The 14,074-nt window shown below is 41.4% G+C and overlaps 2 protein-coding genes across 6 annotated transcripts in view; one reads left to right on the forward strand and one right to left on the reverse strand.

Moving 5' to 3' along the window:
- Nucleotides 1-14,074, reverse strand: part of ART3 (ADP-ribosyltransferase 3 (inactive)) — a 146,376-nt gene that overhangs the window by 119,763 nt on the left and 12,539 nt on the right. The window lies entirely within an intron of this gene.
- On the forward strand, nt 6,288-11,249 carry CXCL9 (C-X-C motif chemokine ligand 9). The gene is made up of 4 exons (XM_061145757.1): nt 6,288-6,525; nt 7,860-7,986; nt 9,447-9,531; nt 10,951-11,249. Exons 1-4 carry the CDS (start codon nt 6,462-6,464, stop codon nt 11,053-11,055), a joined length of 381 nt encoding a protein of 126 aa, XP_061001740.1. The 5' UTR covers nt 6,288-6,461; the 3' UTR covers nt 11,056-11,249.

Consider the following 14,074-nt stretch of genomic DNA (forward strand, 5'->3'; position numbering starts at 1 on the left):
CAGGGTTGGTTTCTTCTGAAATCTCTCTCCATGGCTTGCTGATGGCTATCTCCTCCCTGTGTCTTCAAGTGGTCTTCTCTGTACCTCTCTGCATCCTAATCTCTTCTAATAAGGACACCAATCATAATGGTTTAGGAACCATCCTAATGATCCCATTTTAAATTAATTATCTCTTTAAAGATCCTATCTCTAAATAAAGTCACATTCTGAGGTACTGGCAGTTAGAACTTCAACATATGAATTTTGGGGGACACAATTCAGCTCATATAACATGTCATATTTTGAAAAAATTATGCAAGAAATGAAGGCAACAAAATATAAAAAGCAAGTATTTTAACTGAAAATGGATTAGATCTTCCTATTCAACATCTGTAAAGAAATGACATATATTTATAATGTCAATATCCTGACTCCACTTGACAAGTGTTCCTCACAAGGTAGATGATGCAGAGAGTAAGCCAATACAAACTAAAATGTCAGTAAGTTAAAAAAAAAAACAAAACTGAAATAAGCTCTGTTTCATACATTAACAAAAGTAAATGCAAATGACAAGGGAATTGGGAAATTGGTACATCTACACACTGATGAAGGTATTACAAAATCAGTCCAGTCTTACTGTCAAATTGTTTCAAAAGATATAAAAATGCTTTTAATCTTTGTGTCTAAGCTTCTAAAGAAGGAAAAATATCCCAAGAAAGTAAAATCTCTGAAAAAATAACAGTACTCCTATTGTATCTTCTTCTACTTCATTGACTACACTAGAGTCTTTGTGTGGATCACAACAAACTGGAAAATTCTTCAAGAGATGGGACTACCAGACCACTTTACCTGCCTCCTGAGAAATCTGTATGCAGGTCAACAAGCAACAGTCAGAACCAGACATGGCATAACACTGGTTCCAAATTGGGAAAGAAGTATGTCAAGGCTGTATATTGTCACCCTGCTTATTTAACTTGCATGCAGAGTATATCATGCAAAATGTTGGGCTGGATGAAGCACAAGCTGGAATCAAGATTGCCGAGAGAAATATCAATAACCTCAGATATGCAGATGACACCACCCTTATGGAAGAAAGCAAAGAGGAATTGAACAGCCTCTTGCTGAAGGTGAAAGAAGACAGTGAAAAAGCTGGCTTAAAACTCAACACTCAGAAAACTAAGATCATGGCATCCAGTCCCATCACTTTATGGCAAATAGACGGGGAAACAATGGAAACAGTGACAGACTTTATTTTCCTGGGCTCCAAAATCACTGCAGATGGTGACTGCAGCCACGAAATTAAAAGACACTTGCTCCTTGGAAGAAAAGCTATAATCAACCTAGACAGCATATTAAAAAGCAGAGACATTACTCTTTGCCAACAAAGGTCTGTACAGTCAAAGCTATGGTTTTTCCACTAGCCATGTATGGATGTGAGAGTTGGACCATAAAGAAAGCTGAGTGCTGAAGAATTGATGCCTTCGAACTGTGGTGTTGGAGAAGACTCTTGAGAGTTCCCTGGACAGCAAGGAGATCAAACCAGTCAACCCCAAAGGAACTCAGTCCTGGATATTCATTGGAAGGACTGATGCTGAAACTCCAATACTTTGGCCACCTGATGCAAAGAACTAACTCACTGGAAAAGACCCTAATGCTGGGAAAGACTGAAGGCAGGAGGAGAAGGGGATGACAGAGAATGAGATGGTTGGATGGCATCGCCAACTCAATGGACATGAGTTTGAGCAAGCTCCAGGAGTTGGTGATCAACAGGGAAGCCTGGCATGCTGCAGTCCATGAGGTCGCAAAGAGTTGGACGTGACTGAACTGATTACAAAAACAACAGAAACAGCTCAGTCCAGGACGGAGAATAAACAGACAACAAATAGAAGGAAGCATTTTAAATCATATAAACTACACAGATACTGGGAAATATTTATGTAAAATAAATGATATTGTTTAGTGACAAGAGTCAGATGTAGACATAGGTGTATGTGCATGTGTTTGTGAATGTTCTCATGTCACTTCCTTGGGTAAAATCCTTCAACTCGTCCTCACCACAAGGATTTACAAGGGCCCTCATCCTCTGGATCCTGCTACATTTCTAGCCTCATTGCTCATCACTCCCCTGTTATCACTCTACCCTTCACCCTTATCAAAGTTCTTGAAGTTTTTCCAGTTTCTAAAACTTAGCATACTTTTTCATGCCTCCCACCTTCTCTGAGTTCCTAATTCCAACCAAAGCTCTCTTCCAGACCTAATTTAAACAACTGTGATTTGAAGCCATGAGCCAAAGTTGTGACCTTCTCTGCACTTCCAATAACTTGTATACAATCCTTTATCATACCACTTCCACAGTAATTGCTAGTTTACATGCTGCTTTCTTTCACTAAACTTAGTTCTTTGAGGGCAGAGATTATTGTTCATATTTGCGTCCTAGAATAATCATAATAAAAGCTTGATGAAATAAACGATGAACAGCAAACGAAGGGTTTCCAAGAACACGGATTGTTTTTCTCTTCTGAAGTTAATTAGATAAGCAATCTTAATGTAAATCACTTTAAAGAAATATGGTTATTTTAAACAAAAATATTTTCTTCCTTTTCAGGATAACTTTTTTCAAGTCAGGCAGCAGCTTCAACCACTGTGGTTATGTTTTAGCAGACTATAAGCTTCCTTGCCAAAAGTCATAGAGCAAAAATGTTATGTTACTGCCAGCATTCATCTGCAGCTGTCCTTTAAATGATGCACTTACATTCCATCTCAGGACAGTTTATTCTCATATTTAATCCAGTCCGTAAACTTTAGATAAAACATATAAACCAGGAGGCCAGATATTAAGAGGTAAAGGAGGTACGTGTTCCTTTCTGTTAACCTGAGAATGCAGACAGGACTTGAATCCCACCCCAGCCCCCAGCGACCATGATGTGCTTGCAGGCATACTACAATATTTTAGAAGGAATGACTCCCTGCATAGGGAGGAAAGAAGGAAAAATCAAAATGCAAAGTAGGGGCTGCAGAGACTTTCAAGAAATAAACTCTTTTCAAATAAGCATCCTTTAATCTAAAAGCTGCAGAGAGGAGGGGAAGTCCACACTGAGAAAAATTCAAAAAGGCCTGGGGAGTTTCACTATGAGAGAAACTTGCTTCTCCTTTCAAAGTAAAAGGGAAGACTCAGATTTTAACTCCGGCACGGTCACGCTGGGCATATAATTAAACAGACCGCAGTGACCCCATAACCAAACAGACGGAAGCAGGAGGCGGGAGAGCACATGTGAAGACAAAACCCTGCTCTGCTCGGGAGGGTGACAGAGCACTTGGTTCCCCCGGGACAGGAACTGGAGGTTTTTTCCGACTCAAAGGAGGTTAAAGCTCTATCCAAAGGGAAACTGGGAATTATCTATCGGTTTCGAAGGCTTTGAAAATCCTTGGCTCCCTTCCCAAGGCTGTGAGAACTGCCAGCAAGGTCCTCTTCTGGGTTTCTGTTTCTCCTAAATACCCCATCGAGCCATAAACGCCGCTTCGCTGGGGTTTTTCAGTCAGAAACATGTTTTACTTTCCAAATTTTCAGGACAATTTCCCACAGGAGGCCTGGGAAACAAGGGAGGTACGGGCCTACTCTGAGGGCGGCGAGTCCAGCCCTCAGGCCAAACACGTTAAAGCCCCGGAGAAAGTTCACCACCTCCGGATAAAAACAAAAATATGACGGGGGGCCTCGAGTGACTCCTCACTGACCCCAACGCCCCCTCCTCTTATTCAGAAGTCTTCTGCCCCAGTCACCAAGGCCCAAGGCCGAACGACCCTCCTAGGCTTCCGCCCCGTGACCAGGCCCCTCCGAGGCCAACGTTCCCTGCGGCCTCAGCCGAAGCCACGCGCCGAGGCTGCAAACCGGACCCCGCTCCCGGCGTCCGCCGGGGAAGCGTGGCCCCCTCGGGTTGGAAGAGGGATGATACACAAGGGGGGACAGGGCAGAGAGCCGAGGCGCACAACCACTACCTTTCCCCTCGACGACGTGCCTCTCGGCGGGAGCAGCGGAAGCAGCAGAAACACCCAACACGGCCACGAGCGGCGCAAGACGCTCCGGCTGTGACTGCAGCCTCCCCACTGAAGGTTCTGGAAGCTGACTGGCTGGGCATGCGCAGTGCGCTCAGGCTGGTAGAGCCCGGCTGCACCTCGCAGGCAGGCGCAGTACGGAGCCCGGGCCGGAGCCTCGGTTCGCTCTCTGGTTCCTTCGCAGCTGCGCGCTGGTTAACTGGATGCCTACGGGCACCGTGCTCGACCCTGCACGCAGGTGTGGGCCCTCGCAGGCCTTCCTTGTTCTAGTGGTGGTGTGTGTTAAGTCGCTTCAGTGGTGTCTGACTCTTTGCGACGCTATGGACTGGAGTCCACCAGGCTCATCTGTCCATAGGAGTCTCCAGTCAAGAATACTGGAGTGGGTTACCATGCCCTCCTCCAGGGGATCTTCCTGACCCAGGGTTTGAACTCACGTCTTTTAGTCTCCCGCATTGGCAGGCTGGATCTTTACCACTAGCGCCACGTGGGAAGGAAGATGTTAACCATAGGATGGCTGATAACGTTATTACTAACATTACCTCGCATGGCATTTGAATGAGAAGCACGTAGTGCCACGAAATGGCATGGTAGGGGACCCGACCAAGTCTGGGTATCAGGGAAGTCTCCCCAGGGGAAATGCCAACCTGAGAATCTAAGGTGGGTAAGCAGTAGGGTAGGGAGGTAGATGCCAGGCATCTGTTCACGTGCCAGGCAGGGAACAGCACGAGTAAAAACCGTGTGATAGGAAAGGAGCATTGCCCCTCTGAGGAAATGAAGGAAGAAAAGGAGAGTTGATGGAGTAGAGAGTGATGCAAGAAGAGATTTGGGCATGGGCAGACCATTCTGGGCCTTGATCTTTATTCTAAGAAGTTTCCACCTAACTTTCCTTGCTAGAAAAAAAATGGTCACTAGCTCTGTGGTATTTTGCAGTTGAAATTCCTTGTTGCCGTTCATGTCTGTTCATTTCTGCCGTTCTGATCTCAATACTGTGAGATCAGTAACAGTTTTCTCAACTGAGGGAAGTGAAGCTCACAAACTTTGTCACACATACTTCAAGTAGCAAAGCTGGGACCAGAACCCAGCTCCACCCTACCCATGTCACAGTTGTTACCAAAATTAAGCACAACCAAATGAGTAAGCTGTGTCAAAGTTCACCACAAGTTTTCTTCGAAAAGAATTCTTAATATTGTATTTAAGCACAATAATCCGTCTAGAAACCAGCTCAAAAATGTGCATCATGTAACAGAAAATGCTGATATCTGTTCCCCTCACACTCTACAGCATGCATTCTCAATGTGGGGGAGGAAGGGTTGCCCTCAAGGGGACAATAATTGGTTCTTGGGGTGCTAAAAATTCCTAGATATTAACAATGACTCGTGACCTGATAAAGAATCTGCCCAAAATGCAGGAGACCCAGGTTTCCATCCCTGAGTGAGGAAGAACCCCCCAAGAAGGGAATGGCTACCCACTCCAGTATTCTCGCCTGGAGAATTCCATGGACAGAGGAGTCTGGCGGGCTACAGTCCGTGGAGTCACAATGAAGTTGGACAGGAGTGAACAACTAGCACTTTGACTTTCAATTAGTAATGTTGAACTTTATACATGTATTAATCGGCCATTTATGTATCTTCTTTATAAACTCCTTATCAGGTATATGATTTGCAATTGTTTGCTCCCATTCCACAGGTTGCCTTTTCACCCTGTTGATTCTTTTCTTTGATACACAGAGGTTTTTAAGTTCAATGTAGTACCAACTGTCTATTTTCAAATGATCCATTATTCTAACTAATCTAACCATTAAAAAATAATAATAATCTGTAGCAGCAATCATATAAAAACAAAATGAACTTACCAAAGTAGAAAATTACCTAGTCCCTGAGTTAATACATTAAAATGTATTTTGATAGTTTAAGATTGTTGGGTAGGCAATATTAGAAAAAATAAATATGGCCATATATTATACATAAAGATATTCTACAAATAGCAAGAAAATTTGAAGAGTGTTTTGCTTATCTGGACTTTCATGTTTTCCATCTGAAAACATTTCCAACCCTTTTTGTATAATTTTTTTATACTCATTATATAAATTATCCTTCATCCCGGTGAACCACTGTGTGTGTGCTGAAGGCTGCTAATGTTGATGGTTTCACATCTCTTACTATAAACTACCCATTTATGTGAAATGGAAAGAAATAAACTATGCAGAAATTCCCTTGGATAGGAGAGTAGGGTTTCCCCTAGCACAGTTAAGTTTGTAGCCAGTTTAGCTGGATCAGCTGAGACCACCAGCCAATCAGATTTTAGGAGGGAAATGGATTTCCTAAATAAATATTATTTCAAACAGCATGTTCTCTAAAGACTTTCTCAGGCTTAAAAGCTAATAAAGGAGTGACTCACTAGAACAAATACAGGAGTTATTTCACTCTACCAATATGAAGAAAAGGGGTGCTCATCTCCTTTTGGGTATCATCTTCCTGACTCTGACTGGAGTTCAAGGTAAGGGATTATGAATTATATTAAATTGGTAAAGTCAGAGGTGTTAATTGCTATAAAAGCCTTTTGATTTGCATTGCTTTGCATGCATCAGAATGTGATGTGAGTCACTTGTGGGCAGTTATCCAAAGTTCATATATTGGATGGACCTGCCAGGTCAAATACAAGTCTCGGTTTATGTGTGTGAATTCCTGGCATGCAGTAGGTGTTCAGTAAATGTTTGTTGCACTGTTTGGTAATGAGACGGGAGACTTTGTCTCCTCAATAATTTTTGCCAGCCTGACAGAGTTTGTTGATAAGTATGTCTGTGATTAACCAATTAAGTGTCTGATAATCAGAGAGCTTGTTCCTCAGGAACAACCTTTACTAACTACCTTTGTTATTTGTGGCAAATTAATGAGCTTTTCTGCTTCCCTGGTGGCTCAGAGAGTAAAGCGTCTGCCTGAAATGCAGGAGACCCAGGTTCGACCCCTGGGTGGGAAAGATCCTCTAGCGAAGGAAATGGCAACCCACTCCAGTATTCTTGCCCGGAGAATCCCATGGATAGAGGAGCCTGGTAGGCTACAGTCCACGGGGTCTCAAAGAGTCGCACACAGTGGAGCGATTTCACTTTCTTTCTTTCTAATGAGCTTTTCTAGACTTCAGTTCCCTCAGCTGTAAAATGGAGATTGTATAGTTATGCTTTTTCTACCTACTACTAAATGAAAAAATTAAGGAATGAAAATAGTGTATTTTAAAGAGTTTTTAAAAGTTTAAAGCACTACTGAAAACCAAGGCAGTGGGGAAGATTAGGATTAGTGGTAATTAGTTACTATAAGTAACTTTTTACTGAAACCAACACCAACTCCATTTCACTAAGGTCAGATTAAAAAATGGCTTTGGGAGGTGTTTGAGAAGCTATGGTCTGCATGGCACACATGAATTAGGTATACATGTGTCTGACCTATGATTGGCATTTATTGAATATTTTAAAAATCTCTTTTCCTAAGGTTGTAAAATATGATATGAAGTGGAAGTGTTAGTCCCTCAGTCATGTCCAACTCTTTGAGACCCGATGGTCTGTAGCCCGCCAGGCTCCTCTGTCCATGGGATCCTCCCAGTAAGAAGAACCCTTGAAGAAGGGAATGGCTACCCACTTTAGTATTCTTGCCTGGAGAATCTCATGGGTATAACACCATGGAGATAACACCTACTTGAAAATCTTGTGGTAATGATTGAAAGAAACTCAGTAGATGATAGTAATAGTCATTACTAAGTCAAATGTATCATTTTAGTGTATCACCTAAATGAAGACATAGCTTTCAATTGATGTTTTCTACCCTCTGTTTTTCCCTTAGGAATCCCAGCAGTAAAGAATGGACGCTGTTCCTGCATCAAAACCAGCCAAGGGATGATCCATCCAAAATCCTTAAAGGACCTTAAACAATTTGCTCCAAGCCCTTCTTGTGAGAAAACTGAAATCATGTAAGTAAAAACTCATTCAACACATGTCCAGCATTAAATTTAATGTGAGTACTACTGGGGGAATACTTGCCCATTCAGACACTTAAAATGCAGATGGTTGCCCCTCCGTAAATCTGGTATACTTCTTTCTTTTCTTCTAAAAAAATAAGCAATTTCTGGTAGAGATAAGGAACCAAGGATGATATATTACCAAAGTATTATGTGTTCATTGAAGAAAATGTTTAATATAAATTACCCAAAAGAAGAAATTAAAAATTCTCTTAAATTCTACCATCCAGTCATAAGTAGTGTCATTCTTTTGGTATATATACACACTTTTGTTTTGTGTGTACATATATAGATACAAAACATATACATACATATACATATATTTATATACACAATATATGTACACAAAAACAAAATCATATACCATATACATTTTCGTAAGCTGCTTTTTCATTAGCACTATATCATGAACTTTTCCTGTCAGTAAGTCTTGTGTAATAACATCATTTTTCCTAATAATGTCATTTTTAATGATCAAATTTTATTCTATTATATGGACATACCATAATCTATATGACCAATACCTAAATCTAAGTTATTTCCAATTTTTTTGCTATTAAAAACAAACTGTTACTGTATCAATATTATGTCTTTAATTCTCTCCTATATTAATATCTTTCTAGAGATTAGAATTGTTAGGTTAAAGATGTGTGTGTTATTCACTCAGTCGTGTCTGAGTCTTTGTGACCCCATGGACAGTACCCCACTAGACTCCTCTGCCCATGAAATTCTCCAGGCAAGAATACTGGAGAACCAGGGATCCTCCCGACCTGGGCTGCTGCAGGGAGCCTAGAATTCCAGGCTAGGTTAAAGATATGCATATTTCAAGTTTTTCTGAAGCCTAAATCAAGGATGATGTATAGAATGACTCCTTTTATTCTTAGATTAGACAGAAATTAAAGAAAAAAGTCCTTAAATTATTCCTGGAGAGTCTGATGTAATTTTAAAGATTCAACCAGTCCATTAATCTTGTCTTAGGAAAATATTTTATTATGTTTTAAGTTGTTTTACTAGAAAATTTAGTAAAATTCATGCTCATTTTCATTGTTTGGGGAGGAAAGTAGGTATATTGGCAACTTTTCTATTTTATATTTTCACTTAAACATAAATAGCTTTTTCTAGCATAACAGAACCAATATTATCCTTTGATATAAGTTCTCCCATTGCATATATCTGTTGGCTTTTTTAAATTTAGAGTTATATGCTGTCCTAGAAATGTATCTAAGTCCCCTCAGTCACTTAAAAAGATGAAAAGACAGGAAAAAGACTGAAGTCCCAGATGCTACAAATATATTTTAATTGGGGAATTGAATTCTGTGGATAAGAGAAAGCATTTGAATCATTAAAAGTAAAAAAAAAAAATCTTAAAAGTAAAAGAAAAAACCAAAAACTTGTTGCTGTTTCTTTGGTAGTGCTACAATGAAGAATGGGGATCAAGCCTGCCTAAACCCAGATTTACCAGAAGTGAAAGAACTGATTAAAAAGTGGGAGAAACAGGTGGGTGAAAAAGGAACAAGATTTGCTTTCTTTTAGAAACTAACTTTGGAAGTCAAAGAATTATGGAGCGCCTTTAAGGTTACATGTTTCACTCATGTTATTGTGCTACCATTTTTTCCCCTAGAATGTGGAATTGTATTCCTGCTTGTGGTATCACTTGTCTGTCTGTCCCACTAGAATGTGTGTCCCATGTGGGTAGGGAGTTTGTCTTTCTTATCCAATATAGTACATGCATATTGAATGGTAGATCGTGAGGATAGGGAATTCGCTGGTGGTCCAGTCGTTAGGACTCAACACTTTCACTGCCAGGGCCCAGGTTCAATCCCTGGTCAGGGAACTATCTCATGACATAGCTTCCCCCTGCCCCCCCCCCCCAAAATAGGTAATGAGATAAAGTCCTTTCCTGCTGTAGCAGATTCGCTAACAATTAATTATAGTACAACATGGAAAATATAAAATAAAGATATGTACAAGAATCTTGAACATAATAGAGGAAAGAGTAACTTTGCCAGAGGAGGGGGACAAGGAGAAGGTGTTAAGGAAGACTTTTCATATCAGGTGATTTGATCTGGATCTTGAAGGATAAGTAGTTCACTGGGAGGGTAAGGAGAGCATGAGAAAAAAAAGACTAGGATCATGAGAGAGCTCACTGTGCTCGGGGAACCTTGAATAATATGGCTTGAGTTTGTGTGGAGGAAATGAAGGGACTGAGGCAGAAAAGTAGACCAGGACAAAGCCAGAGGAATCCTGTTTGAAATGCCGAGGGGTTAAGTTGGAAGAGGACCACAGCATATGTAGTTGGGAGCTTGGTTCTGGACTCTGACAGAGGAGCCATTCTGGCACATACCAGCTGTGCAACTTTGGCCAAGTCACCCGCTCCGAGCCTCCATCTCCTTGTCTGTAAAAACCGGATGATAATCCAACCTCTCAGGAAACGATAGTCATTCAGTCGTGTCTGACTCTTTGCAACCCCATGGACTGTACCCCACCAGGCTTCTCTGTCCATGGAATTTTCCAGGCAAGAATACTGGAGTCAGTTGCCATTTCCTACTCCAGGGGATCTTCCCGACCCAGAGACTGAACCCAGGTCTCTTGCATCTCCTGCATTGGCAGGCGGATTCTTTACCACTGTGCCACCTGGGAAGCCCCACAGTTGGTAGAGGTGGGTCATGAGCAAGATTGGAGTGGGGATAGCCAAGAAAATAGGCAAAAGAAAACCAATTAGAAGGCTATTGCATCTTCATCAAAATCACTGAAATAGAATCAAAAGGAGCCTCTCTGAGAGTGATGCAACTTTAAACTGGTTATGAGGATAAATAAAGACCACAGTCTAGAGAGTCCAAATATACTATAAGGAAGGAAAAATGGTAAGATAGAGAAACACTACCCCCCCCCTTTTTTTTTGCTGTCTCCTCACAGGTCAACCAGAAGAAAAAGCAAAAGAAAGGGAAAAAATATCAAAAAACCAAGAAAGTTTCAAAAGTTAAAAGATCTCAACGTTCTTCTCAAAAGAAGACTACATGAACTCCCACTTCATCAACCACTATCTTGTGTTAAACAGGTTCTTTTAAACTAACTGAAATAAATCCTGAAAGGGATGCATCTTAATACAAAAGCTTGTTGATCTGACTAGCAAATTTACAACATTATTTTGTACTTGTAATTAAATCTAGAAAATTGCTTTTCAAAATCCAAATGTGAACAGTTGTTAGAGGCTATAGTTTGTCTTTGTTCTTCCACCTCCGACCAACTGAATTTCCTCATGCTTAAGCCCACAGTCTTAGCAACACCCACATCTGGACAAATGTCCTCACAGCTACAGCCCACACACAACAGCTGCCTGGGAGAGCAGCTGCAGGCTTCCCAGGCCTCCAGAGAACATCCTGAGGCCCAGGTCAGCAGGCCCCCCAGCCTGGCCAGCGTGCTGACAAGCAAAGCAGTTTGGAGTCGAGCTGGGCCTTGCCAAGCTGCTGTAGCTGTCAGCATCTGTATTTGCATCAGCCTGAGGGCCTCATATACAGTGTATCTGAGAGATTCATGCCGGTTATTCCTCTGGGGACGGGGAGGGCCCGGGGGGCGTCACCACTGAAGACCCCTAGCACTTGGCTTTCAGAACCTTCCATCTGGTGTTGAGGCCGTGGGACTCCATCTCGCCTGCCCACGCCGACTGCTTCATTCCTTCCTGTTCCCTTTGCTTCAGTCAAGCCAGCTCCCCACCATCCTCCCACGGTTCAGTGTCCGCACCCTCTACCACACAGGTCACATCCTGCCTCACCTGGGTCTACAGCTTTCGCACTCTTCCCCCAACACCCCATGGAAATATCTCCTTCCCCTCACACGGACTCGCTTGATCCAGTCTTCAAGGGTCATTTTCATCCTGCCTCTGCAACAAAATCTTTCCACTTGGATTTTTTTAAGACTCCTGTTTCACTGGTGTTCAATACCATACAGGGAGCACTTCATTACTTTCTATTTTTTTGCTTGTTCATTTTAATTCTCCAACAAGGTTGTCAGCTCCTTGAGGGTAAGGGGCACAGTTTATTTCCCTGAATCTGCCACCAAGCCTAATATACTGTGGAACTAGGTGCTGAATCATTTAATTGCAGTTGTTACAGGTAAGAGGACAATAGACCATCTCCTCAAAGCAGGAGGAGTTAATTGACTACTCCATGTAGTCTAACCCTGGTAACATCTTTTATTCATTATCTTCAGGCCGTTTTCAATTCAAGGACTGACGGTGACGCAACATCCTTGTTGTTTTTCTTTTTTCTTTTTTGAGTGTGTGTTAAACAGCTTTAATCTCGGTCATTGCAGCTTCTCAGCACAGTAAGAGATATTGTACATGATCAACATGTTTTGTTCTGGGGATGCATCCTTGTTTTATTGTGACAGGATGTCAACTTGGCCTTTCGAACGGATAAGAAGGAAACACTTAAATCATTTGTGGACATTCTAAACTGTTTTCAATTAAATATACAGGATGCCTGGAACCATAGAATCTTACCAATGGAAAGGCACTTTGGAGACCAAGCGGTGTCTAACCTTTCCCCACAGAATATAAAAATTCCTTCAGTGCCGTTCCTGACAAGCCTCAGTTTTCCAAGATCTGACAAGAAAGTCACCAAGATCCTTTTGAAAACTCATTTTAGGAAAATGTGAATTTCACTGTCAGTTTGACTTGTTTCCGAGTTTGTGAATATTGTGATTATCAATCACCACACCAGCTCGCCTGAAGAGTGTATTAAGTCACCAAGTGCTAGAGGGACCAGTGAATCCTGCTAGTGGAGGCATGGATAGTGCCCAGCGAGCCTCTGCAGGGCTTGGAAGCCCTCTTAAAGAGGGAGTTTCAAGCACTGCATAAGAGAGGATGTCAGGCCAGAATTTAACCCTGTCTAGTTTCTCACACTGCAGATGATTTTCAGTGTTGCCCAGTGGTGATCCCAAACAGCGTCTTAACTAGTCATGAGATTCTTAGCTCCTTTCATGTAACTCCCCCGAAAAATCGAAATGTTCCATAATCTGAGAGTTTGACCCAGTTACCTTGCATCTTACTGCTAAAGTGGTCAGTGTATCACTAATACCCAAAGACTACATGTTTTGACTTAGTTAGCTGTGACATATATATATCATTTATATGTATACATATATGCGCTAAGCAAATATTAATTCAAAGCAGTATTGACATCTATACTCTGTACTTTGAAATATTTTCTTTGTTAAGACAATGCTATCAGCAGCTATACTCTATAAGAATTAATTTTTGAAAATTTTTAAAAAGACAATGCTATCATTAAATGGACCATTGATCAGAAAAAAGTCTTGATTTTTTTAATGTCGTGAATATGTGCCTCAACTATTACATGTTTAACAGTAATTCTCATGTGTCCTTATTCATTTGCTTTCATCTCAAATAAGGTGTAATTGAGATAAATACATGGAAGCTCTTTAAAGGGCTCTTTGGAGACAATAACTTCACAGAAAATTTGACACTATACCTTATAACAACATTGACCTACAAGAGTTATATGGAATGCAATTTATTTCCTAATCCTCAAGGGCAATACCATTCCAATAAGACATATATCCAAGAGACCATAAGTGTCCCAACTCTTTTTCCATACCCTAAAACTATATATGTTTAGATTTTATAAAGCCTCAAGAAGTTACAGAGACCCAAATATAGGATAGGTTATTCTAGAGTCCAGGAAACTTGGGCTGAAAGTATTATGCAGTGTGGAGTCTTTAGAAAGTTGGGAGTGGACAGAGACTGTCAGCTTTGTATATTTGAGGTCCACTTGATAGACCAGACAGGTGTGATGTTTGGGCAGCTAGCAGCTGCTGATGGTGACAGGACAAAGCCCTCAAAGGCTACTGTGAAAAGAGAGAAGATTGTGGCTTCTGAGATATCTGGGTTAAGGTCAGAAGCCCACCATTTATTAGCTGTATGACCATGGTCCAAGTGCACTTTTGACCTCCCTGTGCGCCAGGTTCCTCCTCCAGGAGTGTTTGAGAAACAGGCCCAGCCTAGATCTTGATGCATAGA

Source organism: Dama dama, chromosome 6 (genome assembly GCF_033118175.1).
Source record: "Dama dama isolate Ldn47 chromosome 6, ASM3311817v1, whole genome shotgun sequence".
Lineage (NCBI taxonomy): Eukaryota > Metazoa > Chordata > Mammalia > Artiodactyla > Cervidae > Dama > Dama dama.